This window comes from Pagrus pagrus, assembly GCF_965226575.1.
Source record: "Pagrus pagrus genome assembly, chromosome: 8".
Lineage (NCBI taxonomy): Eukaryota > Metazoa > Chordata > Actinopteri > Spariformes > Sparidae > Pagrus > Pagrus pagrus.
In genome coordinates this window covers 16992187-17017786 of record NC_140192.1, presented here as the reverse complement: position 1 = coordinate 17017786, position 25600 = coordinate 16992187, and the positions used below count along the sequence as shown (strand labels likewise).

The 25600-nt window shown below is 41.4% G+C and overlaps 1 protein-coding gene across 1 annotated transcript; it reads right to left on the bottom strand.

Moving 5' to 3' along the window:
* Window positions 1–343: 343 nt before the first annotated feature.
* prkg2 (protein kinase cGMP-dependent 2) lies at window positions 344–24878 on the bottom strand. The gene is made up of 19 exons (XM_084360824.1): window positions 24773–24878; window positions 23433–23946; window positions 19059–19225; window positions 16593–16706; window positions 14108–14213; window positions 13379–13442; window positions 9086–9163; window positions 7292–7386; window positions 6700–6768; window positions 6184–6282; window positions 5898–6051; window positions 5317–5453; window positions 3828–3917; window positions 3405–3546; window positions 2772–2935; window positions 2446–2568; window positions 1646–1708; window positions 1278–1344; window positions 344–1007 (listed from the first exon to the last, which is right to left on the bottom strand). The coding sequence occupies exons 2-19, from the start codon at window positions 23936–23938 to the stop codon at window positions 912–914; spliced, it is 2334 nt and encodes a 777-aa protein (XP_084216950.1). The 5' UTR covers window positions 23939–23946; window positions 24773–24878; the 3' UTR covers window positions 344–911.
* Window positions 24879–25600: the final 722 nt, after the last annotated feature.

Sequence of the window (25600 nt, the reverse complement as noted above, 5' to 3'; positions counted from 1 at the left end):
CTGCCGGGCCTGGCTCTACTTGGTTTGACTCGGCACATCAGCCCAGCACGGCAGGGATTTGTATTTCCATTACTACAGGGCTACCTGCTTGAGGGTGACTTTAACTGACGACACCAACTCATTTTGACTCGGCGTGGCTAAAAGTACCAGTGGCATCCCACCCACAAACACTGCCGGCTGTTTTTTGTCCACTGCCTCAGATTGAGGAGAATGCTAACATGCCAGTTTTACTGTACCACTGTTATTAATACACCACTGCTGCTACACTTCCTACTGCTACAGCTCCACATTAAAACATTTAACTGTCGAAACACAAGTTGAGTTTTCTTAAGAAATAGTCACAGGAAATGCAGTGTGTCAGTGAACTTAACACCGCTATCGTTCAACCACTCCTGAAATCCTCAAGAATACCACTTTAAAGGAGCAATATGTAAGAACTGGCCACCTGTCGAATTAATACGTCAAACAAATAGTGGGCAGCATATCACCATTGTATCAGTCTAACTGCTGCTGATTGTAGTTGTCGTTAGCTAGTTGACCATGCAGCTAGTGGCCGTATTAGCTGGCTCTGCCCAGAGTGGGAGCTCGGAGTACCAGGGGAGAATGTTTTAAACTAATGTTTTAAACTAAAATTATTTCATATGGCACCTTTAACCAAAGGATAAGTTGTTTAACAGTTAACACCTGTTCACAGTCAAACGTAAATAAGAATTCTCCTACAGCTGTTCGTTTGTGTTGAGACAGCCAACCATAAGTTCATAAAGTAACCAGCCACTTTTGCCCAGAACCTGAGGACCTCCACCATGGCTGCATAGGTGATGTAAGATCACCAGAAAACCCACTTTACCCCTCAAGTTTTGGATGTAAAGGTGCACGATGGAAGGAAGAATGGAAAGGTGGAGCAGAAGGTCTCAGAAGTCCATGTCCCAACCAGACAGCTCTTCAGGAGGACTGTCCTCATCTGGAGGGTAGCTGTCGAAATAGCTGTGATCTGTCGGCCCCGTAAGCTGTTGTGGAAGGGAAAGACAATGAAGAAGGAAAAGGTGATGGATTCATTTATTAGGATACCTTCTCAATTACTACCTCAGTTTTGGAAGTGGAAAACTATTGTTGGAGCACCTAAATACATAATTGCAATTTCTTAGGTCAATTCTTGTGGTACTATATACAAAGTAAAATTTAAAAAAATCTTTATTTGTCATTTTCTGTCATTACATTCACTTTACAACTTCTACAAACTCTTGGTTTTACAAGTCTGGATAAATATCTACACTTACTTCTCTTTTCAGTGGAGACAGTAAAGTCCTCGCCTTCAGTCCTTCCCAGTTGAAGCCATTGAACCATCTTGAGACACATTATTGAGAGCACATAAAGACATATCAATTAGTAAATCTGCATCTATTTATGTCAAATGTATGTAGAGTGGGATGAAGAGCAGGAAGTATAAAGACTATTTAGGACACAAATGATATAAGCCTTTTGAATATGATTTGCATCAGACTGCTCTTGTGCAGTGTGTTCACTGATTATGTAATTGCCGTGGTCGTAAACCACCAGCCCACATTCATAATGTTCAATCAGTGCTAAATTTGTGTGGCTCGTCTTCCCACTGAGATCAGAACAAAATGAATCGGTTGCTTCTTACCTGTGCTTCTTGATATCAGTAATTCCATTTTTGAGGTTGCCCAGTCGCTCTGAGGGATTTCGCCTGTAAAATAGATCAGATCTTATGACTGCCATTTTGTTGTTCAGGTAACGAGTTTAAACATTTGAGGACACTTTAATCACTATATTTTTTTATCTGCTCGTTTTCTTCTTTGAGCCAGACACCCCATTAAATCTTATAACATTCCCCATCTTTGATACATTTTCATAATCACTTAGCTCCTTCTCCATACAAATTCAAGCCAGCAATGCAGTTTAGCTCCCAGTTTGGATATATTTTGGATCCTTCAACCTCACCCTACATTTTTAACTATTAATACTCCTTTCAGATGTTACGTCAAACAAATTAAAGCCAGCAATTCAGTTTAGCATCAGTTTTTTTTTCCTTCATACATTGTTGGTATCATTCAACTTATAAGGCATGCAATGCAGTTTAGCATCAGCTTTTCAACATCTGGCATTAACCACACAATTTGCTAAAAAAATGCTGTCTCTCTTCATTTAGTTGCATATGTGGGTTTGAATTGAGCTTCACTCTCAAAGAGTGAGCACATTTTGTCTGGATTACATTACAGCTGCAACAATTAATCAATTAGTCGATAAGATTTCAACAATTAAATTATTCACCAACTATTTAGATCATCAAAGACAAAATTCTACACTATTCATCAGGTCATCGACCATAATCATATTCTGCTCTGAGAGATCTGGTGGTAAGATTGGAGAGATTGGATTGAAGGCTTCATTTTTGAATGTTGCTTTGCCTGCATGATCTTGTACCTGCATAGCTTGCGTATGAGGTCCTCAGGTCTCTTGGTGATCTTCTTGGGGAAGTCCATCTTCTCAATGCCTTTCAAGATGAAAGTGTACGTCATCATCTGGTCACTCCCTGAGAACGGAGGACTGTGGAGCAGTGGAAACGAAAATACAGAGATTTAATTGAGCCTTTGGTTTAGCTGAGGCCTGTTGAAGTGGAGCTTTTCAACAGCCCTCTGTTCCAGCCAGCAAACAATTACAGCAAATCAGCAGTAAGAGATTGAAGTGATAAAATGGATGATTACAGGCCTAACTGCAGACTGGAAGCACAGATGAACACATGCTCTAACCTGCCAGTAAGGAGCTCAAACACCAGGATGCCCAGAGACCAGAAGTCCACACTGAAGTTGTGGCCTTTGTTGAGGATGATCTCAGGGGCCACGTACTCTGGTGTGCCGCAGAATGTCCAAGTCTTTTGGCCACATCTGATCTTCTTGGCAAAACCAAAGTCAACCTGGGAAGGTAGAGTTGATCAGTTTCATTAAATTTCATTATAAAAAGTCTATGGGGCTTTACCAGAAAACTACTTTCAAGCAATATTATGTAGAAATCAGCATTTTGTCCGAATTGGCGCCTCCCTCAGTTTCATTTATTTTAAGGTAAAAAAGTTACATCATGTTGTTTTTAATTGAGTAACACTTGAGGTGCTTATCAACTTTCTTTAGATCTCATAAAAGCCACTTAGTTTTATCTCCATAGAGATGGAAAAATCACCATAGAGATAAGCACAGTTAAAATAAGTACTTCAGTCAATGTAAGGTTTAAAAAGCCAGTCAATGAAATCCATAAAAATGAGAAAGACAACGTTTGAGCCTTGTAACACCTTGGAGTCGTCGCAAGGGATCAAACTCTTGACAATAAGAATCTAAAGAAAAGCAATGTTATTTAATTTCACAGTATTTGTTAAAACGCGTAACGCTCACCAGTTTGATGTATCCCTCGGTATCCAGCATGAGATTCTCAGGCTTCAGGTCTCTGTAGAGGACGCCCTTGCGATGGAGGTAATCGAAAGCCTCTGTGACACAACCAACGCAGAATTTGGCAGTGGGCTCATCAAAACTCCCCCTGAAGACAAGAAAGCCCAATTTAAACATTTTGCTGACAAGTGGGGTCAGATCCTACGCTGTTAGAGAGCCAGAGAAACAGCAGCTGTGGTATCATTACACAAATGCACTGAAACCCACTTGCAGGCTGCTCTCATTCAGTGATTGATGATGAGTGAACCTGAGACAGGAAAAGCTCCCTCATTAGGCAGTAACTTCACCAACATACAATCATTTTATGTAACAAGCCAGCAAGTTTTCAAGAAATGTCAGGGGCTTTAGAGAGTGTTTGGTCTTTCCTACCTGTCTCTGAGCAGACTCCAAACCTCTCCACCCAGACAGGCCTCCAGCAGCATGTACACGTATTTGTTATCCTTAAACGTGCGATACAGTCTGGAGTAAGAGAAGCAGAGACAAGTTTAGCTTCAAAGTGAAAGGTTTTATGTAGACAGAACAACAGTCATGCTGTTTGTTTTGTTTTCATTATGTATTCACACTAATTCTGTGACTTTCTGACATCACACTACATCACCATGTCACATATTTACAAAATGATGCCTTTATTCACGGTAGAAGTCAAGCTACCTGGAAGCTAAAACAGCCGACCAGAGATACTGTGCTGGCTCAGGTGTGTGTGAGTTGACCAATCAGAGCAGACTGGGTATTAGAAAGTGGGGGCCTTAAAGAGACAGAGCGTTTCAGACAGACGGGGTATACAGTGTTGCAGCATTGAACAGTATGAGAAAACTGATGCATTTTTTGGGCAATAAGCACCTAACCCTATTCTAGTAATGACCCAAAATAAAATCATGAACCTAAAAATAGCATTATTATGTCTCTTTTAAAACCAAAATTGGTACCGTCTGGTCTAACAGTATACTATTTTCCTGGTTTAAAATAATCATGGTGCTAATTTATTTATTTTTTCTCTGATCTCTATCACTTTAAACTTAGTAGCCACATTTAATAATCACTTGCCACAATAGCTTTCTTGTGTTAAGCTACAGCATCACTCAGGCTAGATTCCCTGCTAGTAAACATTAAACTGATGAACTAGCAGGGAGAAAGCTAATTATGCAAAATACATCATAAACAGTAGGCAGCACTCTTGAATGAATGAATGCAGCCCCAGTGGTTGTTACAACAATGCACTGCAGTGGACGATAATATATTAAAAGATAGTATGACGCAAATTACAGCTCAATTTGCGAACTAATGTGATTTTAATTGACCCCTGTGGCAATGTTTTCTGAGTAAATTGTTTACAGCAACCCAGGAGCACTGAAAGACACTTGAAAAAGCAGAGTGGATGTTAACGCGCTCAACCACACCGTCATCCTTCACAGCCTTAAATCTTAGATCCCCTTACATAAGTCTTGAAAACAGATTAGAAATATGAAGAGATGATAGTAAAAACGTCTGAAAAAGGTCAAATAAATACATCTATGATGAGGAGGCCAGCGAGAGGAGCCTTTCAGATGGTGAAGAATGGCTTTAATATCTGAGTCTGTTCCACTGCACATAGTGAAATTGGATCATCGTAATCTCGCGAACAGCGAAGAAAAGCTTCTGCTGCCATATTTCATCACAAATAACTATATTTTTGTAGCACGCATCTCAATATCCCCTGCCTTTCTCCCCCATTGAGAAGATGTAATCTGCTCAAGGCCTCAACTGTGATCTCATCAAAAACTAATAAGCGCCACACTGTTTTCCCAGACTAATGGAGCAGAGCTTCATCATGTAGGATAAAGAATGGAAATGGTTTTGGAGGCCGAGCAGGAGGACTGACTTGACAACGAAAGGTGAGCGAGCCTCAGCGAGGATCTTCCTCTCCGAGTGGATGTGCTCCTCCTGCCTGTTGTCCACGACGTGCTTCTTCTTGATGACCTTCAGCGCGAAGGTGATGTCCTCGCCCTGCACCTTCACCTGCAGATGGAAATAAGGATGGGAAAAGATTTTTGACAATAGACTTTTTCACTTATCACAGCTGTAATAAAATGATAGGTTCATATTTGCATTTTTCTAGTCTGTGTTCAAACAAAAGTCAGCGTCCCATATGAACCAAGGTTTTGCTAGCAGTAATTTCTCCCGTTCACACTCACCATTAAAAGATCCCTGCCTACTTCCCTTTCAGTGTAAGTGATGGGGACAAGATCTACAGCGCTTGTTCAGTCTAAAAATATGTGACAAAGTATATATGAGGCTTTGGCACTCTGAGATAGCCAAACCAAGTGATTATCTACAACCATAACAGTCTCTCTTGTTCAGAATTCCCCTTTTTTCTACTAAAAATACCATAACCATACTCACTTAATTTGTCTAACCCAGACTTCTGAACCATAAATAGATAATAAAAGGTTCAGGTCTCACCAGTTCTACTCGTCCAAAGCCGCCGACCCCGAGGGTAGCAATGACCTCCAGGTGGTCGAAGGGCCTGGATGATGGGAACACTGACACCATGTCCTTCAACCGGATGATGTCTGGCGATAGCGGCTGGCTCTGGTGGCGCGACACAGATTTCTTCCTGACCGGAGACAGAAACTTATATTTTCAGTCCCGGCAAAATGAAAAAGTTTGTAGTTCAAAAAACAAACAAAAAACATTTAACACAGCTTTCATTCACTCTTCTGGCCAGAGCTCACAGCGCTGCACCCACCTGGCATGTCTCTTCTTGTCGTCACGATCGAGTGTTGCCACGTAGCCTTGGAGGTACTTCTGTAGCTCGTTGAAGGTGCCCACCGTCTGATCAAATGTCCTAGAAAAACAACAACCACACGTCAACAGCGCAACCACTGGAATGTTGGCGGAGAGGCTTCATAACCCCAACTTTGATGTGACGGAGGTGTCCCACTGAGGTAGAGAACTAGATTACAGGGGGAAATCAGGGCAAGTCTTGCACACGATGTTGACAGCAGCTACCAAAATACCTCATTCCTGAGGATGATTACTTTTTTTGTCGACATACTCCGACCTGCCACTTTAAGATGGAATGTCATAGGTTGTAAAGAAAAGAAAAGATAAGATAAGAAAAGAAAAGAAAAAAGCAAACTAACAACTGAATCTAAGTTGCTACTTGACAACCTTGTGTTACAGAGGAAAAGGGAATATTTTGTCAATGTTCAGTGTTAATGTCTCAACCAGAAAGCTACACTTTAAATGTCAGAGTACTCACTCTCTGTCGATGACCAAGCACTCCACGCCGTTCTCCTCAGCGATGATATTGGCTGACCTGAGATCATCACTGAAGGAAACAGAGAGATGTACATTACACGCATAAAAACACACACATTTGTCTTTAAAGTGTGTCCGGAAAAGGCTTTGCAAAACAGCTACCTCTGGGCCTACTCTCAAAGAATCAACCAATGAAACTTTTTGGTAATGAAGACGAAGATGATTGACAAAGGCTGTCAGATCACAGCAGATTACATGCGGTGAGATTACAGCTTTTTTAATCCAGTTAAAATGGAAGTGCAGTTTCTATTTTTGCTGATTTTGCTATTTTCAGCTCTGCCTCTCCCTCTCATTATTTTCAATATGGAAAGCAGGTACTGCTGTGGAGCTTTTCCTCATTTGAATCGAGGTCTTAGGGATAGCAGGTGTCCTAAAGCCCTCTGAGACAAATTTGTGGTTTTGGGCAGTATGAATAAAAATGACTTTGCATGACTTGGCAATTAAAACCGTGTGTCTTTCCACCAAAATATCCCGAAGCAGGTTAAAAATAACAGTGTGTGTGTGTGTGGGGGGGGGGTGATGTTTGTTTTTACCTTATAAGGGCTTTCTCTCCAAAGTAGTCTCCCTTCTGCAGCGTGTTGATGATCTGTGGCAACTTGTGGGCCTCGGTGGTCTGGGTCACCCTCACCTGAAAAAAAATATAACCTAGGTCGAGCGTTCTTGGCAGGGAGGTGTAACGTACTATTATTATCATTATTATCATCACCATTTTCCTTTTTTTCTTTTTTTCTTTTTTTTGTTTATGCTGCTTGTCGTTCCTCATCTGGTGCCAATACAGGAGCAGTTTTCTGCAAAAATACTCCTGAATGCTGTGAAACTCCCTCTTCATTTGTGAGGCTTAAACAACTAGTGGCCCACCCTGGCCGAGGTCAAACAGCCCACTCGTGGCACCATCCTGCCGCAGAAATGCCGCAATGACATCACAGCAGTAAGCAGGCCGGGATGTGTTTCAGCTAAGTGTCCCGTTTGACCTCAGCGACCCCCACTTCCCCTGTTTTTCCTGGTGGCTCTCAGAGTTTATTCCCTCCCTTGTCAGGGGGTACGAGGGGGAGGGGAGGAGAGGGAGGTAGTGGAGCCATTTCCTGTATTAGCCCCCTTTCTCCCAAACAACATGTGTCTCTCACTGGTTTGGTTAGCTTAGCGCTGAGGAGCTGCCGTCTCACATCGGCTCATAATGGCATTTTGAAAGTCCCCTGTGGACAGCTCTGGCCCCTCTCCATCTCCCCTCACTCCCCGGTGTCAGGTTGCTGACTTGTCAGACAGACGGGCGGGTGAGTCATAGTCCAACACCTCCACGACTCACATACAGTTTGACTGTCTTGTTTTGTCAGAGTATTAGCCAACACAGGTCTGTTATTGAAGAACAAAATGTTTTGTCTGTAGTTAAACTGTCTTTTGGACATGTTTTCTGTCGGTTGAAACATCTAAGCATGATTTCAGACATGGGGTCAGGTATACAACAATGTCCATTAGGGTCTGATATAAGTTTCTAAAAAAATATTTGAGTTAATTGTTCGAAGTTGCCACCTGGAAATTTTGATTGTTGTGGAATCAATTGTTGATTTACTTACAGGTTGTAAGTGTGTGGATTCGCTTTCGTATGCAGTTAATGTTGGAAAATGAAGGGGAAAGAGGAAAAGTGAAAGCAGAAGGGGTCCCAGACTAATGGTATTTCTGGAGCCATTCAACACTCATGCTGAATGATGAGAAAAGCCTTTGCCGCAGAGCCTTGAGCAGCATCCTGATCAGTGCAATAGAGACGTCACACAGTATTGTCTAACTGCGGCACCAGAGGATTTATTTTATTGTTGTAAGGAAGGGATTAAGGCTCTTGTCTCTGGCCTTAATGAGTGTCATTGTTCAAGAGTCTGAAAACGTCTCTGAAATCTCTGCACTGCAGCCCATGTGTAGCATCTTATCATAACTAAGGGGAATAATGGTGAAAAAAAACATTTAAAAGGACAGATTTTAAAAAACAACAATGGCTCTATGGATGGAAATATCAGTCCACCACTCGGGATGAATTCTAATCACTTCAGTTATCCTTCATTGACCGTATTCACAGGACGGCCATTTTCCTCCGGCGTCTCGCTCGGGGTGGGATTATGTTATGCTGCTGTGTTCAAGGTTGTGAGTCGTACAATCGCAGGGAATCTGACAATCTGTTATCATTTCACCACTTCCTGATTGATCAGCAACTGACATGACAATGGATACATATTTGCAACATATTTGATAACTTACATCATAAACTGGATGACGTGTTTGTGTGTGTGTTTTTGTCCAGCGAGTTCATGTCACCTGTTACGGTGTGTGAGGCACGTTACCTTTCCCTGCGCGATGATGTAGAAGGTGCTCCCCTCCTCTCCCTCCCGGATGACGTACTCTCCTTTGTCATAGTATTCCTAATGAGACAGGAGCGGGGGTGAGGAGGGGGAGAACAACAAACAGAACTGAAGCATTATATTGATTCAGCCATCGACCCGCCTCGTCTGATTCCTGGTAGCTGGTCCCCTGCGGGATGAGATCTGGAGTTCAACCATTAATGAAGCACTGTCATTCTGAGCCTCTCAACCTGCTGATCAGGGGCAGATTTTTGGGAGGCTTGTGGGATTAATGAAACATGAAGTATAGGTCAAAGGTATGTGTTGATTATGATGCTTTTAATGTCTGTCAAGAGGGCCTTTGATGATCATGGTAATAGAATGAATATGATAGTGGTGAATATTTGTGTTGTGACACCATGGTCTATGTTAATCTTAATTTAACTGTTTTTTTTTGTGGGTTTTTTTTAAAACTAGGCTGCCAGTGACTCTTTCATCACTTTTTTAAATAATCCTTTAAATATTATTTTTTTAAGAAGTCAAAAATAGAGACAAATGGCCATATATTATCAGAGACATGCCTTGAAATTGCAGATGCCTCTGAGGCAAATTTGTGTTTTGTGATATTTGGCTATATAAATAGAATTGATTTGGCTCAACTTAAGTTTGCATACAGAAAGAAATTTCTCTGGTTATCTGCTTGTAAACACACTCAACCCTCTAAAATAGAGAAGAGTGCTTTACATCATGCCACACGATATAATTTATTATCTTTCCAGTTAGATATCACCTTGTCATCCAGTCAAGTCAAGTGAAAATCAATGCATAGCAAAGTCGTATCCACCATCTTTACTCCACAGCCATCTATCACAGGGGTGAAAAAGTGTCAAATCATCATCCATTTTTTAGAAGTTTGTTGTTGATTTCCACATAGCCTGAAGCCTCAGTGTTGTTGCTACGGTTACCTGCATATGTAAAACACCCTTCACACTGATTTGAAATTATGTTTTCACCTTGAGGTGTCTTGATTTGATTCAAACGTACACCTGTCAGCCAATCAAAGACTAAGCAGTTTGTCTGGCCGAGAGACTCAGACATGATGGGAAGCAGCCGGCCATTTACGCTCACGGACACACTCCAGTTTTTTGAGCAGAAGTGGGATCACACTCGACTGAGAAAGTTTGTTTCAATGTTTAGTTGAGTTTAACGAGCATCATAAAACTGAATGACAGTTACTAAACACTGAGGAACAGTATGTTCTCTCCGTGCGCTCAGCTCTCATCCAGAGACAGATTCCTTCACTTCACGCTGTCAGTCACTCTCTCCGTACCTAACACACCACCTCGACCACAGCAATAAAGCCACGCTGCTGAATCAGCGAGCTGCCAGATCGCCTTCCATTTTAAAGCTTTTAGGTGAAAAAAAGGGGAAGTGCAAGGTGACCAGGATGAAATGCCCTCTGGGATGGATGCCAAATTCCCGCCGCTGAGAAAACGGCTGTAATCCATTTGACTATAGAGGACTTTGGTGAAAAGTGAACAAACAAATCAGGGCAACCACGCGTAAACATTCCCTGGTGTTTACTGTCAAAACTCTTGACACGAGTGGCATTTTCCTTGAGCGTCCGAGCTTGTTTACGCCCAGTTTACGCTTCAGGAGAGCCTAGTTTAACACCCGCCCGTGACAGCGGAGACAACATGCCACGGTTTTGTTTATAAAGACTGTCTGGATGATACAGTGACTGTGCAGGGGAGCGACAGCTTTTGAATTGTGTCTCGGGTTTGTTATACCAGGATGAATCCTGACCTTGAGCCAAACATTTACCTTTTCGGGAAAGAAAGAGGACATTTTCACTTGAAAGCTTAAAAGCACGCCTCTCCATAAGATACTTCAAGTACCCTGACCCCCAACAATCACATACATCCCCTTCTGACTTATCTTATCCATCAGCTCGGTCTGCTCATGTCAGTGTTAGAGAAAGCCACTAATGCTCTGTTGTGTGCTCGCCAGGTTCAGCTGCAGTGATCCTATTTTTGGAGACTGTCAATCGAACAGTCACAGCAACACATTCAACCGCACGTCTCTCTCTGCTTCCACCGTCAGAGACACTAAAACAGAGGAAGGAACCTATTTTTAAGACCACCCCAGTGGTCAGCGGCCCCCAGGTGGGCTGCTTGTCCTGTGCCGCTCCTTGAAAGCATCGTACTGCCTTCAAGAAGCTGTTGAAACATCAGTCACGGCAAGAGCATGCATGAATGATTTAAAAAGGGGTCAAATATGACAGCCGCTGCTTTCTGCCATCCCCATTTTGCAGAGAAGTGCAGAAAAAGAGCAAAAAAAAAGCTTTTAAAAGTGGTTGTAAAATTTTACATTTTACATTTTTAATTACAGTATACGTACAACATATAGGCCAGATGGTCCATATTTCATATGTGGCCCATGTAGCTGAGTGTCAAAACATGTTCTGCCTTTGTATACACCCAAGACAGTACTAATTGTCTGCGCACTCTCTTAAAGGAGTAGTTCCACAGAAAGTCTGCAGCCAGCAACCTTCTCGTCCTTGCTGATTGCCTTCCTGTTTTTACACTGTGTTTTTTAACAGATGAAACAAGCAAGATATAGCATGTTCATGAGTGAGCTTGTGAGACGCTGGCAGGCTAAGACGGAGAGGACCGCTCACTGAGCTAACGGCAGCTAACTACGTTGGGCGCCCATACACATAGGTGAGATATAGAGCAAGACTGATGTGATAAAAACACTTAAACAGCATTTTGACTTCATGGAAACTTTAAGTAAGTGGTTGTTTTAGTTGCCTGAAACCAAGTAGACCTTAACCACATTGCAGATCAGAAATACCCAATGGTAACAAGATCCACAACCCAGCCCCTCTAAAGATTACTATGTAACATCTTGTTTGTTTAATTCAAAGTGTAACAACAATCTGCTGTTTTACTGCGGGTTACGTGTATGTGCTGGACTAATTATCATTAATTATATCAAACAGATGCAGCGGTGTGCTCTCGCTGTGTGAGAGCACATGTGGTGTCATAATTCAGTTTACCATTTGTAACAGTGTCACACTAGGACATATATTATCATATAGCAGCTCTCATCACCTGTGCTTGTCTTGGAGCTCTGTTATATTATAAGCATCTTCCTAAGAGAAACATGATGTTTTAGCTGTAGCTTGTTAGCTTAGCTGAACATCTATGTTCAGACCATCATTGCTCGGCTGCAGTTCTCTGGGTAAGCTTGTTAGTCTGTGTGACGACATTTATTATATAAATTATTTCATGCCAACTTATTCTCATTTCTATTGTACGCTGTACTTTCAACAGAGCTCCGTCTTTGCTATTGAAGCTTTCCAGTTCAAATTCCAAACTGCAGATCAGATTGAAAATCTGACAGACGATCCAAAAGTGAGGTACTCAGACGCCCTCACACACACACACACACACACACACACACACACACACGCACGCACGCACGCACATACTATACAGGCAAAAATACACACACCAGAACACACCAAATTCCATTCCCCCTCTGTTTGACACGAAGCTTCAATATTATCTGGCGGATTCTCGACGAACATCTGCACCACTATTAAGTTACAACCACCCCCCTACCCCCCACCCCCGAGAGGCAACAGAATCGGCTCCATCAGAAATGACTGAATAAGGAAATTCTCCCGTAGTGGAAAGTAGCGGGACGACCAACCATCACAATGAACGTCCTTGAAGGTTTCATTGTGAAAAGACGCTGAGAGAGGCTGTTTTTGACCCGGAGCTGACAAGCTCCGCTCCGTTTTCTCCTTCACCGTTGAAATACAATGCTTATGGAGGAGAACTGGAGTGAGCCATTCTCCTGCATGTTTCAACACACACACTTAACACACACACACATTCACTTTTACACACGTGTATGTTCTCACACCAAAAGGCTGTCACTCGCACATCTTTAAGAAATCACTCGTCCCCCATTTGAATAAACACTTTCTGGGGCCTTGGTCAAATAATTATGGTAACAATATACAGCGCCCGGCGATGACAGGAATAATATCGGCTCTGTTCATCAACAAGGTAATTTGTGAGGTCTTGCCGACTGGAGGTAGAAAGAATATGCTGACATGCAGTAATGGTATATGGCCAAATGGTAATGATATTTTGACAGCAGCTATCTGCAACGCTGGGGCTCCCACGAGCTGCCAGTGGGTTTTGCAATACTGAGGCAATACAATGAAAAGTCTAATTGTCCCTCCAGTAGACATATAGATAGCTTGACAGAATAACTTACCACCTCGAGGCAGTCCACTATTTTGCTTAGCTTGTCTTCTGGTAGATTGGCCAAGAGTGAAACACTGACAGAAAAGACAAAACAGACGATGAACTTTTATTTCTAAATCTACATTCAAATACAAAATTACTATACACATGCAGGACAATGTAAGTGATCTAAACCTGTTGTTATCAGTTTTTAATTTTTGCTTTTATATTCATAAAAATTATCATTAATTATGTATACTTTGGACTGTTTCTTGGTCCCAGATCTGATGCTCAACTCTCTTTGCAAAGCTTGTCGCAGCTTTTAGCCTCGTTTACCTTCTTTAAGCCTCTTGTTTTTGTTCTAAGCCACTAAGCTCACAGTATTGACAGGCTGGCTAATGGCTTCCTGCCCACTGAAGACAGCCAAAATAAAGGAGTTTCTAGTAAAGAAAGTTACAAATCTAGCAGAGAAGAATTAGGCATCAATGATGTATCTGTGACTGTCGGGTGGTTTTGGAATCTTTCTGCCCCCTACTGGTCCAAAATGGCAAAATGCAGCTTTAAATGTAGGTATAACTGTTGCTATGGTAAGAAAATCTATGTAGTTTATCCATAAAAACAATGTCATTCTTCCACCTCTATCCAATTACTTTCTTTTCTTACTTGTCATTACTTACAGAAAAGTTTTTGTACATGATCGCTTACGAGAATCATAACAGTAAGGTGATGCCAGCTTGTCGGCTATAGTTTTTCGGCTAACCTTCTGAGGAAGTTGCGGTACTGTTCATGCCGTGTCTCAGCCGTCCTCCTCATGATGTTCTGAAACACCTCCCTGTCCAAAGCCCACGTCCTCACTTTGTTCACCGCTGTAAAAGCAACATCACATCCATCAGAAAGTGGGGCAGGGTCAAGGTTCTGACCTTTCAATGAACTAGTTAGCCTGATCGGTAAATTTTCAAGGAGTCACAGCTGTTTTCAATGGCAGAGGAAAATTTGACTGACTGATAGAAAGAGTGAGTGAGTTATTTTCTCCTCCCTTATCTTTCTTGCTATTTTCTACTTTAATTAAAGCCCTCTGTCACCACAGGGTAATTATGCATTGTTTTGTTTTGTCAGATGCACAAAGGAGGCGAGAAAAACACTGTAATCTGTCCTCCATCTTGGTGGTGAGTCCGATCAAATCTAGAGAAACTGAGGCGAGCATCTGTTGGTGCAGGGAGGAAGTAGCTGTGAAAGTTTGACATGAACCGGTAGCAAAGAAAGAGTTCCCCTTTATCCACATCATCTGTTATCATGTAAAATCCACTCAGAGAGGCTTGTCAGACTGTCACGGTTTTGCCACTTCACCCAGAATTTTGAGGTCAGCTCAGTGTCCCTCCCCTAAGGGCCACCAGTCAATTACTTGGTTAAATATACAAACCTGGACAAAGAGCACTCACATAGAACATGGTATGTGCTTTCCAAATGCCAGGGAGGTGAAAACCAATCACAATGCAAAGCTGTGGATATCATGTAAAGCCTTTGTCAACAGACCCATCCAAAAGCTTGTTTACTTCGCTCCTAATGACCTATCTGATTCCCCTGCTCTCACTATCACGCGATCCTCGGCTTTAAGAAGTCACTGCAACTCAGATGAAGGTCAGAGAAGAGTCAGATTGCATTCGGGAGTGAGTTGGAGGGAGATAAAAGAATATGAAGTGATATTGGACAGGATGGGAAATTTGTTTTTATTGGCTAGTGTGGCCACTAAAATAAAAATGGTAGCTGCCATCTTTTACCCTCAGCCACAGTCACAAATCTGCATGTGGTAGCTGGTGTTATTTAATCTGGTGTGAATTTTCATTGAGTTTTTTCATGTTTAGCGCCAGTTTATCTCCACAGAAGGAACAGCTAGTGCAGCAACTAGTTTTGGCTCTGACTTGGTTGTGGATAGGAACAACCTGTTCAATATTTCATTTGTGATTCATTTGCCAATGCTTATGGCAGGCCTTAAATTACAGCAGTGGTAAAAATGTCCTTTTTCATGGAGCAAGGGTATGATTAATAAAATTGGGCTTTGAGCAGCAGATTTGCTTTGTGCTCCATCAGCTCTGGCTTTCCTGTCCATCTAGCGGACACTGAACCTGGGGTTTTACACCTCACCACTACACTCAACATTCAATACGTTTCAGCTTTAGATCTATAGGTAGGTATTTGTCAGTGACCTCTCAAAGCACAACCAATGACATGACAGTTGTACATAACTTAAAGTTAGAGCCCAAGCTATTTTTTTTTTCTTACTCGAATTGAGGGTCTAAAGACGTTGAATGTTGTTTTCTGTACAGATTGTAAAACCCACCAAGGCAGTGTGATTGTGATTTTGAGCTATATAAAGAAAACTGACTTGACTTGACAGTTATATCGGTAACGATGTATATGTTGTCCGATACGCGCAGATTTTAAGTTTTTTTATTTTTTAGAGATTATAATGTAGAAAAAGATGCTCAGGATAATGTATAATTAATTAATTCCCAGGAAGTTGACTGTTTCAGTGCTCTTACGTCATTTTATTTAGACAATAAAGTGTTATTGTTAAGCTGTGAAATATCCTCCCTCTGTAACTGTTGATAACCACATTTGAATGATCACTGAAATAAAAAGTGTGTATATCCGCCTGTATATCGATACCACAGTTTTTTACTTCCTCATATAGGTGTCAGCATTGGCCCCAAAAATCAAGTATCAGTCGGGCTCTACATAAAGCAACACTATGTAACTTTTAAAGTAACTCTGGAGAATGATAGTCGGTTTTCTCAGGTCCCAGATCATGTAACACCAACACTTTGGGTTAATGGTTGGGGTCAGACACCATGACCTGATTTGGTATTTGATTTTGATTCTTATTTGACGATCTGGGCATGAGACTGGTGTACCCTGCCACTCGTCCTATAATCGCTTGGATTGACTCCAGCCACCCGTGACCATGCAAAGAATTTACAGAGGATGGATGGATGGATAGAAGGAGACCCAACAATCATCACTATCACTATCAATATCTTTCGGCAGAAAGCTACATAGTGTTGCTTTCAAGTAACCATTCAACATTTTGAAAAGTACATTTTGACGAGAGATCTGCACCAGTTCTGTGCAGAGTCTCATGGTGACAACAATACACAGGAAGCCACTGCTCCTGGTTTTCGTCAATCCGTTGAGGAGAAGTTGGGTTCTGAGGTAGTTTTCTTCTGTAGAAATGTCAGAATATTTACCTCGTACTGATGCAGTCCGTGTGCAGTTGTACAGAATGGCTAGTTCTCCAAATGTGGTCCACACCGTTATCGATGTGAGCAGTTTGTTCTGTTGAAACACATCCAGCTTCCCATCTGTAAATATGAAACAAGGACAATCAATAGTTTTGTTTGAATCCCACAATTAGGACACAGATTAACAGAAACAGGAGACAGACACGTGCTACAGGCAGTCCAGTGACATTTAAGTTGATTCAGCTCATTAACAAAGGACAACGAGCTAGGTTACTGATCATTTGGCTAGAACATAACAAAATTCTTCTTCTGCTTTTCATGATTTCACCAGCAGGGTAATATATCAATATTACATCATTATCATGATATGAGGCTATATATCGAGATATTTGGTCAAAAATGTTGTGTTTTTTGTTTTTGGCGCCCACTTCTAGCATTTATGAAGTGCTTTTAAGGAGATTTCAAAATATCAAGATACTATTTTAAGGCCATACTGCCCAGCCCTAGCTTGTTCACATGAAACACCTAAAAATAAACAGGTAATACAGAGACTTGATACGTACATACAGACCTGCAGGTTTCATTTCCTGTAATTTGACAATTTTAGGAGCCTCTTTACAACATGAATCCTGCGATATATCACAAATACTAGTTGCTAAATCTTTCATATAAGACAAAGAAACAACAATATACCCCTTTGTCCTCTCCTCCTTCCCACCATCTGTACCTACTGTTGGCACAACAGAAAGCATAACGTGTATTTTTTGGCTCTTGGGCCGTCAGTGACCCTGAAATGAAGTCATTTGCTGCACAAATTATGACTCAAATTAAAGACTTAATTAATGAGATTACAATCACTGGCTCCTGACGTCCATGAGATTATTTCAAGGGCTTTCATTAGTGAATAATCATCAGTCATGAGCTGTTTTATTACCTTAGTGACTGCTCACATCACAAGAGCAAAAGCTGTGTTGGATTCAGTTTTTGGTGGTAAAACATGTCACAGATTCATTGTCACAGTCAAGATTCTGTTTCATACATTATTTATTTTACAGACAATTTAATATGAATAGATTTGGTCATATTTGGATACATCCCATCGTGTCAAGATTACATTTGCTTCAGTGACTCTACATGACTGTACTACTGACTGACCTGCTGCATTTTCCTGAAATCATCATATCACCAGACAGCAGAACACATTCTGGGACATTTTGTCTGTGAATGGCTAATTTCACAACCAACTACACTGGCAGATGACCAACCATTGTTTCGAGGCCATGTGGTCATCCATAAATTTTGGTTGCCTGGTTACTTTGAGAGATTCACTATGAATGAAAAAGTTCCCTTTAGAAACCAAAAAACTACCAACCCACCATTAAATTATTTTATTAAAGCAAATAAACAAGTAAATAAATCAGTAAATGAATAAGGAAGGAAATAAATGGGTGATAAACACATGTTAAGATTTAAAAACGTAGAGTAGGGTTATGGTACATTTCAATTTTCTGCCAAAAGCTGATAAACCAAATAAATTTACTGCGTACATGTAAGTGTTTTTCAGAGGCTAAAATAATTTCAGCATACGTTTTTCACTAACATTAGGTCAGTTAAATGTTCAAACTGGTCTAAAGGATTGCAAAAGTTTAGATGCCATTCATCTGTGTCGATCACTGGAACCAATCGAAAGCTTGCTTGATTTAGAGCTGCTGTGTCTCTTTGATTTGATTGGCTCGTGGTCAGGAAAGCTGTACAGTAGCCAGTAAGGGGAAAGTTTGAGATTGTCCAAGAAGTTTCTGGTAAAGAAAAAAAGTCACTGTTTCCCACACATATATTTCATTTGGGTGGTGCCCAGGTATATTAACATTTAAAAATTAAAGTATATTTGGCGACCCATTTCCGCATTTTATACTTTTTGCTTTAATCCGTCTGAGAGAACGTGGCCATCTGCAATCAATCAGTGAACAATCTGCCCTTGCTCTTCCCCTCCTGCCTACCATCAATCACACATGCTCTGCAGACAGAGAGACGCTCAAAAGTGCCCTCTTGTATGCCCCTACGGTAGATTAACCATGATAAAGTACGCTCTAGGTGCCGACGAGATAAAGTGCCCTCTAGGGTGCTCTTCCAGTGGACAAAACATGGTGAAGTGCCCTCTAATCACAAGTTTCTATGCACTGGTCCCCTCTTTTCACCCCTGCCCCTCAAACATCCTGAGTCCGCCACTGGCTGAATTTTTGAGTTTCATTCTCAGGTTGTTAAATATCTACGTCTGGCAACAAGTAGACAGTCATTCAGTGGGAGACACTGCGAGTAGAATGTGTCAATATCTATACTTGAAGGAACGGCCATAAGATCATCTCAACGCAGCCCACTAAGGTGCATCAGCCGCTGCAGGAAGTGGACAGAAAAGCTCACTTGCTAATTAACTTCCAGACCAAGAAGAAGAAGATCAAACAGGACTGGACCTACCTGCCAGGACAAACAGATGGTTCCCAGGTTCCCCCTGCTTGATGACATACTCTCCCTGCTGGTAGGTGCGTTCATACATGCACTCCACCATGTCTTTGATCTGCTGCAGCTCCAGCCTCCTCAGGTACTGGTTCTTGTTCAGGGCGTCTGTCAGCAGCTTCTTCACACTGGTCACAGTCAACAGGGGAAGAGTTAGAAATGTGACGTACGCTGTGCAGTTTTTGACTGTTGACATGTTTTTAGTGCATTAGTATCAGATAAAGAGGAAAAAAAATAAAGATTTTTTTATTTATGTATTTAATTTGTGAATATTTGCAGTTTTACTTAGTCTTCCATGTCAGTAAACTGAAGATCTTTGGGGGTTTGACTGGTCAACAACAGCAAGCAATTCGGATACATCAACTTTTGTGAAAATTGTCATGGATATTTGTCATATTTTCTGAAATCTTTGACCTAATAATTTGAAAATTGATCAAGAAAATAATCAACAGATTCATTTATTTAAAAATAATGTTGTTGTCTGTGGCCCTCCTTTGTTTTCTTTTCTTTTTTCTCTTTCCATCTGTTCCTCCATCCAGCTCTTATTTAATTTTTTCTCTCTTCATTCCATCTGTTTTTCTGTCTCTCTTTCTTTACTTCTTGTATTTTCTTCCCTATTTTTTTCAGTTGTTGTCTTTCTTTCTTTCTTTCTGTCTTTCTTTTATCTACTTACTCAGTTTTTACTACTTTGCTACTTTTTTTTAATCCATTTCCTTTCTCCTTTCTTCAGCCATACCCTCTTTCCTTCCTAATTTCCTTTTTTCCTTCCTTCTATCCATCGCCTGTTTCTTAAACTGATCTGAAAACTAGTAAAACAGCCTATTCATTACTGCTTTTCATGCCAAGTAGTACTTGTTTGTGTTAACTGAGGTAAACTTCAGGGTATTTTCTGGTAAGTAGTAAGAAGAACATGCTCTATTCTAGTTTGAAGACCTCCTTAAGTAAAATGTCTTTTTAAGTACTTCTCCCTCTGCTGATTGCAGCTATGTGGTATGTTCCTGAGCCCACTGAGCCACCAGGACACCCACCTCCACATTACTCACCACGTTTTTAGTCTGAGTGATAAATATTTTGTCTCCTGTGAGAAGATGACTATTTGCAGCCTCTGGGCTCCTTCCAACGATGAATCAAGTGAAACAGCGAAAACATAAAATCATCATGAGCTGTCAAAGTTCACCACTGCGCATTTTAACAGCTGCAGCGAGGGGCCGTAAGAAGAAGACATCGCTTCCTTCGGGGAGTTGTTAACCGAAAAGGTTAAGAGTCACGGTTGAACGCAAACTATAGATCATGAGACCCGGTCGCTGCTCAGAGAGATGAGCGGTGCAGGTGGTGGGTGGTCTGTTTATCCACCTTATCATGTGTAATAAATTATCACTTTGGGCTTCATAAAGCCAGAGCAGATGACGTCCAGTCAACCCACATCCCTTTCTCCCACCAAGATGCGTCATTACTTCTGCCCGCGTCTGCAACATGTTATACTGTCACTCACTGAAGATGACTTTTCTGTTTCAAAGGGCCAGCCTGCCTCATTTACATTGGTTTGGGTTATATAATACATGCTGGGCTTATTAGCAGCATATGTTTTAAACATGAGGATCAGGTTGAGAGAAGGAGACTCTGCATGCTCACATTTATTCAGTGCTGAGTGCTGCGTTCATCTTGTACAACATGAAGAACAATTACGGTGACAAAAGGCAATTTGCCTTTCATGTTGGGAAATCTAACAGGATTCACTGATTAAATAACCTTTTGTGTTGTCTCTCTGAGCTTGTTGTGTGTGTGAGTTGACGTGCAGGGTGGTCACACATTTGGATTTGATCGTAATGTATCTCTCCGCGGCTTGTCAAAACAACTGTAAAACACGGCACTCTTTCTTTGTCGGCTTGTGTTAAAATGACAAACAAGCCGAGCACTTATTGTGTTTGCATTCATTTAAGCTGCAACAGAACAAAAGTGGCTGATTAGAGAGAGCGCTTGAGGAGACGTGGGCAGCATGTGTTGACTGTTGAAGGTGCAATATGTAGGAATTTTGGTTGAAACTTAACTAACTAAAAATAACTAACATGATCAGTTTCAGAGTGTTTGCATTATATCAAGGATGTCTATGTACTGTGTTGCAAAGATATCTACTGAATTTAGCATGCTAACCAGCTAGCCCCAGCCTGACCTGTCTCATAATACCACTGCAAGCTCCCACTCTGGACCACTAACTGCATGGCTAACTGAGCTAACTGAGCTAACTAGCTAACGGCAACTACAGTTAGCAGCAATTAGCAGTTACTCTGGTGATATGCTGCCCCCTATTTGTTAGGAGTGGCGTTGCTTCGACAGGTGGCCAATTCTTACATATTGCACCTTTTAAAGGTCAATTTAAAAAAGCCATGATGATGTCATTTAGACTTTTTAGTCAAGAGTTTTTTTAGATTTCCAAACCTTGTCAGGAACCGCTGAATCTAAATCTATCTTAACCCTTGTTGTTTGGTTGAGGGTGTAAGAATAGAGTGATCAACTTTAACTTTAACTTTTTTCTCAATACAACTTGCCTTCGTCAGAATGGTACCTGCATTTTGTTTTCTGATTACATCAATTAGTCATATGACTTAATATTACCATGCAGACTAGATGTACAAAACAACCTTCCAGTCATCTTTTTTTCAAAACATTTTTCTATAAAATACATTTTTTACTCTAAACAGAAGAAAGATTTACAAGAAAAATATAAGTGACTGAAGGCACCATCATCACAAATGTTTGAGCAGTATGGTATACTGAGTGTTTTTAACTATGATGGTTGATCTTAGCATCCAACACACAGTAGTTGTGCAGTATTACAGGTGATCAGAGGACCAGTGTAGAGTCCTGTTTCAGTGTAGACACCTCTGTGCCTGCTCACAGCCACTGGGCAACTTATTGTACACAAGCTTAATATTTTGCATCTGAGATCTTCAGAGGCTGAGTGCTCAGATGGTTTGAAATATTTGCTTCTTCATTGTTTTTTCTTTCTTTTGTCAATCTAAATGATCCCTAATATCTTTTTTAGAGGCTTGAAGCTTTAATGGCCCCATGAGGCAGCATTTTCAGATCGACTTACTTCCTTAATTTGATATACTTCCTGTCGGGGTGGGACATACTGTAACACAGGCGGTTAGTATAGATCAATGAAATAACGGTTGGGAGAAAGGTAATTGTTTTTCATGGCAGGAGTGGAGCTCCTTTTTTATTCCAGGAAAGAAAATGTATCCCTGTTTATATTTACTAGTACAAGGTTAAAGCATTTTTTAGGTCATAAATGACACAAAAAAATACCATTGTATACATTTTCGTCATTAGTTGTAATAAACAGGGCTATAATAAACAAAACTGAAAAAGGCCATTTTTTAAAGCTACACCACATAGCCAAAATTATGTGGACACCAAAAGATTACGTATATGTGTTATCTTATTCCACATGTCAACACTGATGTTGGGCGATAAGGTGTGTTTTACAGTTGGTGTTCCAGTTCATTTCGACTGGTGGGATGGGGTTGAGGTCAGGGCTCTGTGCAGACCACACTGGGAATCCATTTCTTTCCTGGCTGTGTGCACATTGTCCTCTCGAGACAGGAAATGGCCGAACACAAACTGTTGTCATAAAGTTAGAAGCAGAACTATAAAAAATATTACTGGCATTAAGATTACTCTTTACTGGAACTAGAGAGTCGAGAACAAATCATAAATAAAGGGCTTGTCCACATACTTTTGTTCATATAGTGTTGTTTACCTTAATAGGCCAGTAACAAGAAAACCTAACGAAGAAATGGATTCATCCTGGAAATAAAATCAACTTTTATTTCTTCATCAGTCCGGGTTTAAAGGCACAGTATGTAATTTCTGCTGCTTGTGGTCTCTCAATCAAAACAAAAGAAGGAGTTTGATGTAGCATGGGATCATGGGAGTTGTATTTTTTTTTTTTACAAAAGGCCTGAAAGGGAGTACGATGCTGTGGACAGGAAGCCGAATCAAACACACCGTTACCTTAAATCAAACGTTGTCGGAAAAATTTAGGATAATTAAGAACATAACTCAAAAAACTATATAACAAAGGTTGAATCCTTTGTAGACATCTAAATGTGGAAGTGTCACATATTATGCCTTGAAAGTCATTCTCCAGCAGATGAAATACCTGGAATAGTCTTTTTTTTTATGACACACTAAAATCTCTTTCTGCTGCTTGCATTTTAAACTCTCCTCTGCTACAGGCTGAGACAGACAGAGCCTGAGGGTACCATGAACCTTTAACTGCCTTCTGTCACACCTCATTTTCACCCTTTTGTGTTTGGAACCTCATCTCACCTCGCATCCTTCGGTACCCGGGCCTTCTCGAAGGAGAACTTCGGCAGGCCGCTGGAGTCGTAGGTCCTGGATGTGGGTTCGGCCGACACCCCGGCTTTGGCCCCTTTCCTTCTATTGAGGGTCTCCTTGATGCGAACACTGAGGTTGGGGCTGCCCCTGCTGCTGGTTTTGATGGAAGGCTGCCTTGATGCCAGACCTGCCGAGGCTGCGCTCTGGCTCTTCATCACGTCCTGCAGCTTGTTGAGCTGGATGCACTTGTTCTGCAGCTCTTCGCTCAGCTCGGCAAGAGCTCGCGTCTGCTTGGCCAGCTGCTCCTGGAGACTTTTGATCTGCTGCTCTTTGGCACAAAGCTCCTCATCCCTCCTCTTGCCCTCTCGCTCCAGCTCATCCACTCGGGCCCTCAGAGAGTCCAGGGACGAGTTTTTGAACCCACCACCATTATCTTTGCAGGCAGCGGATCCATCTGCGTGTTTGTAGCGCTTTGATTTCATCGAGCCGTTCCCCATCTTATCACCTGAGGAGAAAGATTCAAAGTCAACATTTGCTGAGGCGTTATGAAAGAGAGGCGAGCTTCTCCGACAGTACAGTGACATTTAGCACGAAAAGGTCTGTTTGAGGAAGCCGGGAGTGGGGTTTCAAACAAAAGAGCTGAGGAGAGAAAACTGGAGAAAGATGGAAAGAGAGAGGAGAGAGCAAATCAGTATATAATGGTCAATGAGTGTGTCTTCTCCATTTATTATTCAGAAGGCAGGAAGTATTACATTACATCAACAGTCACTCCCTATCGGCTACCAGTGAAGGAGGTGCTGCTCAGGAAGCGTATAAAAATAAAATATAATAAATAAAAATAAGTAATGATGTCAAGCTAAAGCGAACTTATTTCAAAGAGTGTGTATGGGGGAAATGTCTGAGAACAATCCTGTTTTTGTTGCTTGGGACTGTCGCCCACTCACACATACAGTAGTCTTCATTCATGACATTCCTGCTCTGACACAGTGAGTGGATGTCAGAGCAGGCTGTTCTCTGAGAAAACAGAATTACTGACATCATTTATAAGCCCTTAGGATTGTGCGTTTTGTTTTAAAGCCTCACCTCTCACACATCCTGGCTGGAAGATCTCCAGTAACAGATTAACTGGCACACAGCTGAGGACCTCTCACACGAGACTACTCTGCGACTCTTTTAATTAAAGTCAATTAAAAACTATTTCAGTTCAGTTTTGTTTTTTAAAACATCTCCTAATGCACCTGCAACTTCCGATGCCTCGTCACTCTTCTCCAGAGATGTGAGGGCTCAATGAGTCCGTGTTTGGATCAATCAGAGTAAATGTCAGCACTCACCTGGACAGTTTTCAGAGCCTTCACTCGAGCTTGGGAGAAGATTGAAAAGAAGAAATTACGTGTTCGCGCGTTCGAGCATCCGCAGAGAGACAGTCCATGAGCCACACTGCTCTCATCCTCTCTCTCCTCTCCTCCCTGTGTCTCTCGCGCGCTCTCTCCTGCTCAGCTGTGCGCGTTCACGCGTGCGCGGCAACCCGGTATGATTGGCAGGTCAGGTGGAGCCACGTAGACCCCCGTCTGTATTTTATTGCAAGAATTATGCACGTGTGTTTTATGATGAGGTCAGCTCAAAAAGTTTGCATTCGCTGTGATAATCAGGCAAAATGTTTAATTATCCTGCTGCTTCGGATGAATTCCAGAATGTGTTTTATTATTTTATTTAAACATGTATTAACTTTTATTTAACCAAGAAAACCAGAGGTGTGATTTGTCAAATCATCAACAGCAAGTACAAGCATGTAAAAAAGGTTTCATCCCACCAGTGGCGAGCTCAGGATGTCTGAGGGGCGAAACAATGAAAAGGGCACCAACTGAACACCAGCATCTTCTTTCAATTGTCTGCAGCAGCTCTTTTTTCACAGCGCTTCGCCTTTTTGTGAAGCCGGTCCAAAAGTTTGAAAATCTCTTGATTTTTCAGAAGGCCGCTGGTGACGCCAATGTCGCTCTTTTTTTTGTTTCCGGCCACCTCTGTAGCTCCCCACATTTTTGCTTACCTTATTGTAAAATATCACCAAATGTAAATTAATAGCTAATAATTCAGAAGCGCTTCAGGTGCTTCCTGTTAAGTTTGGGCATGTTAAATTTAAAAGAGGAAACAACACTTCTCTT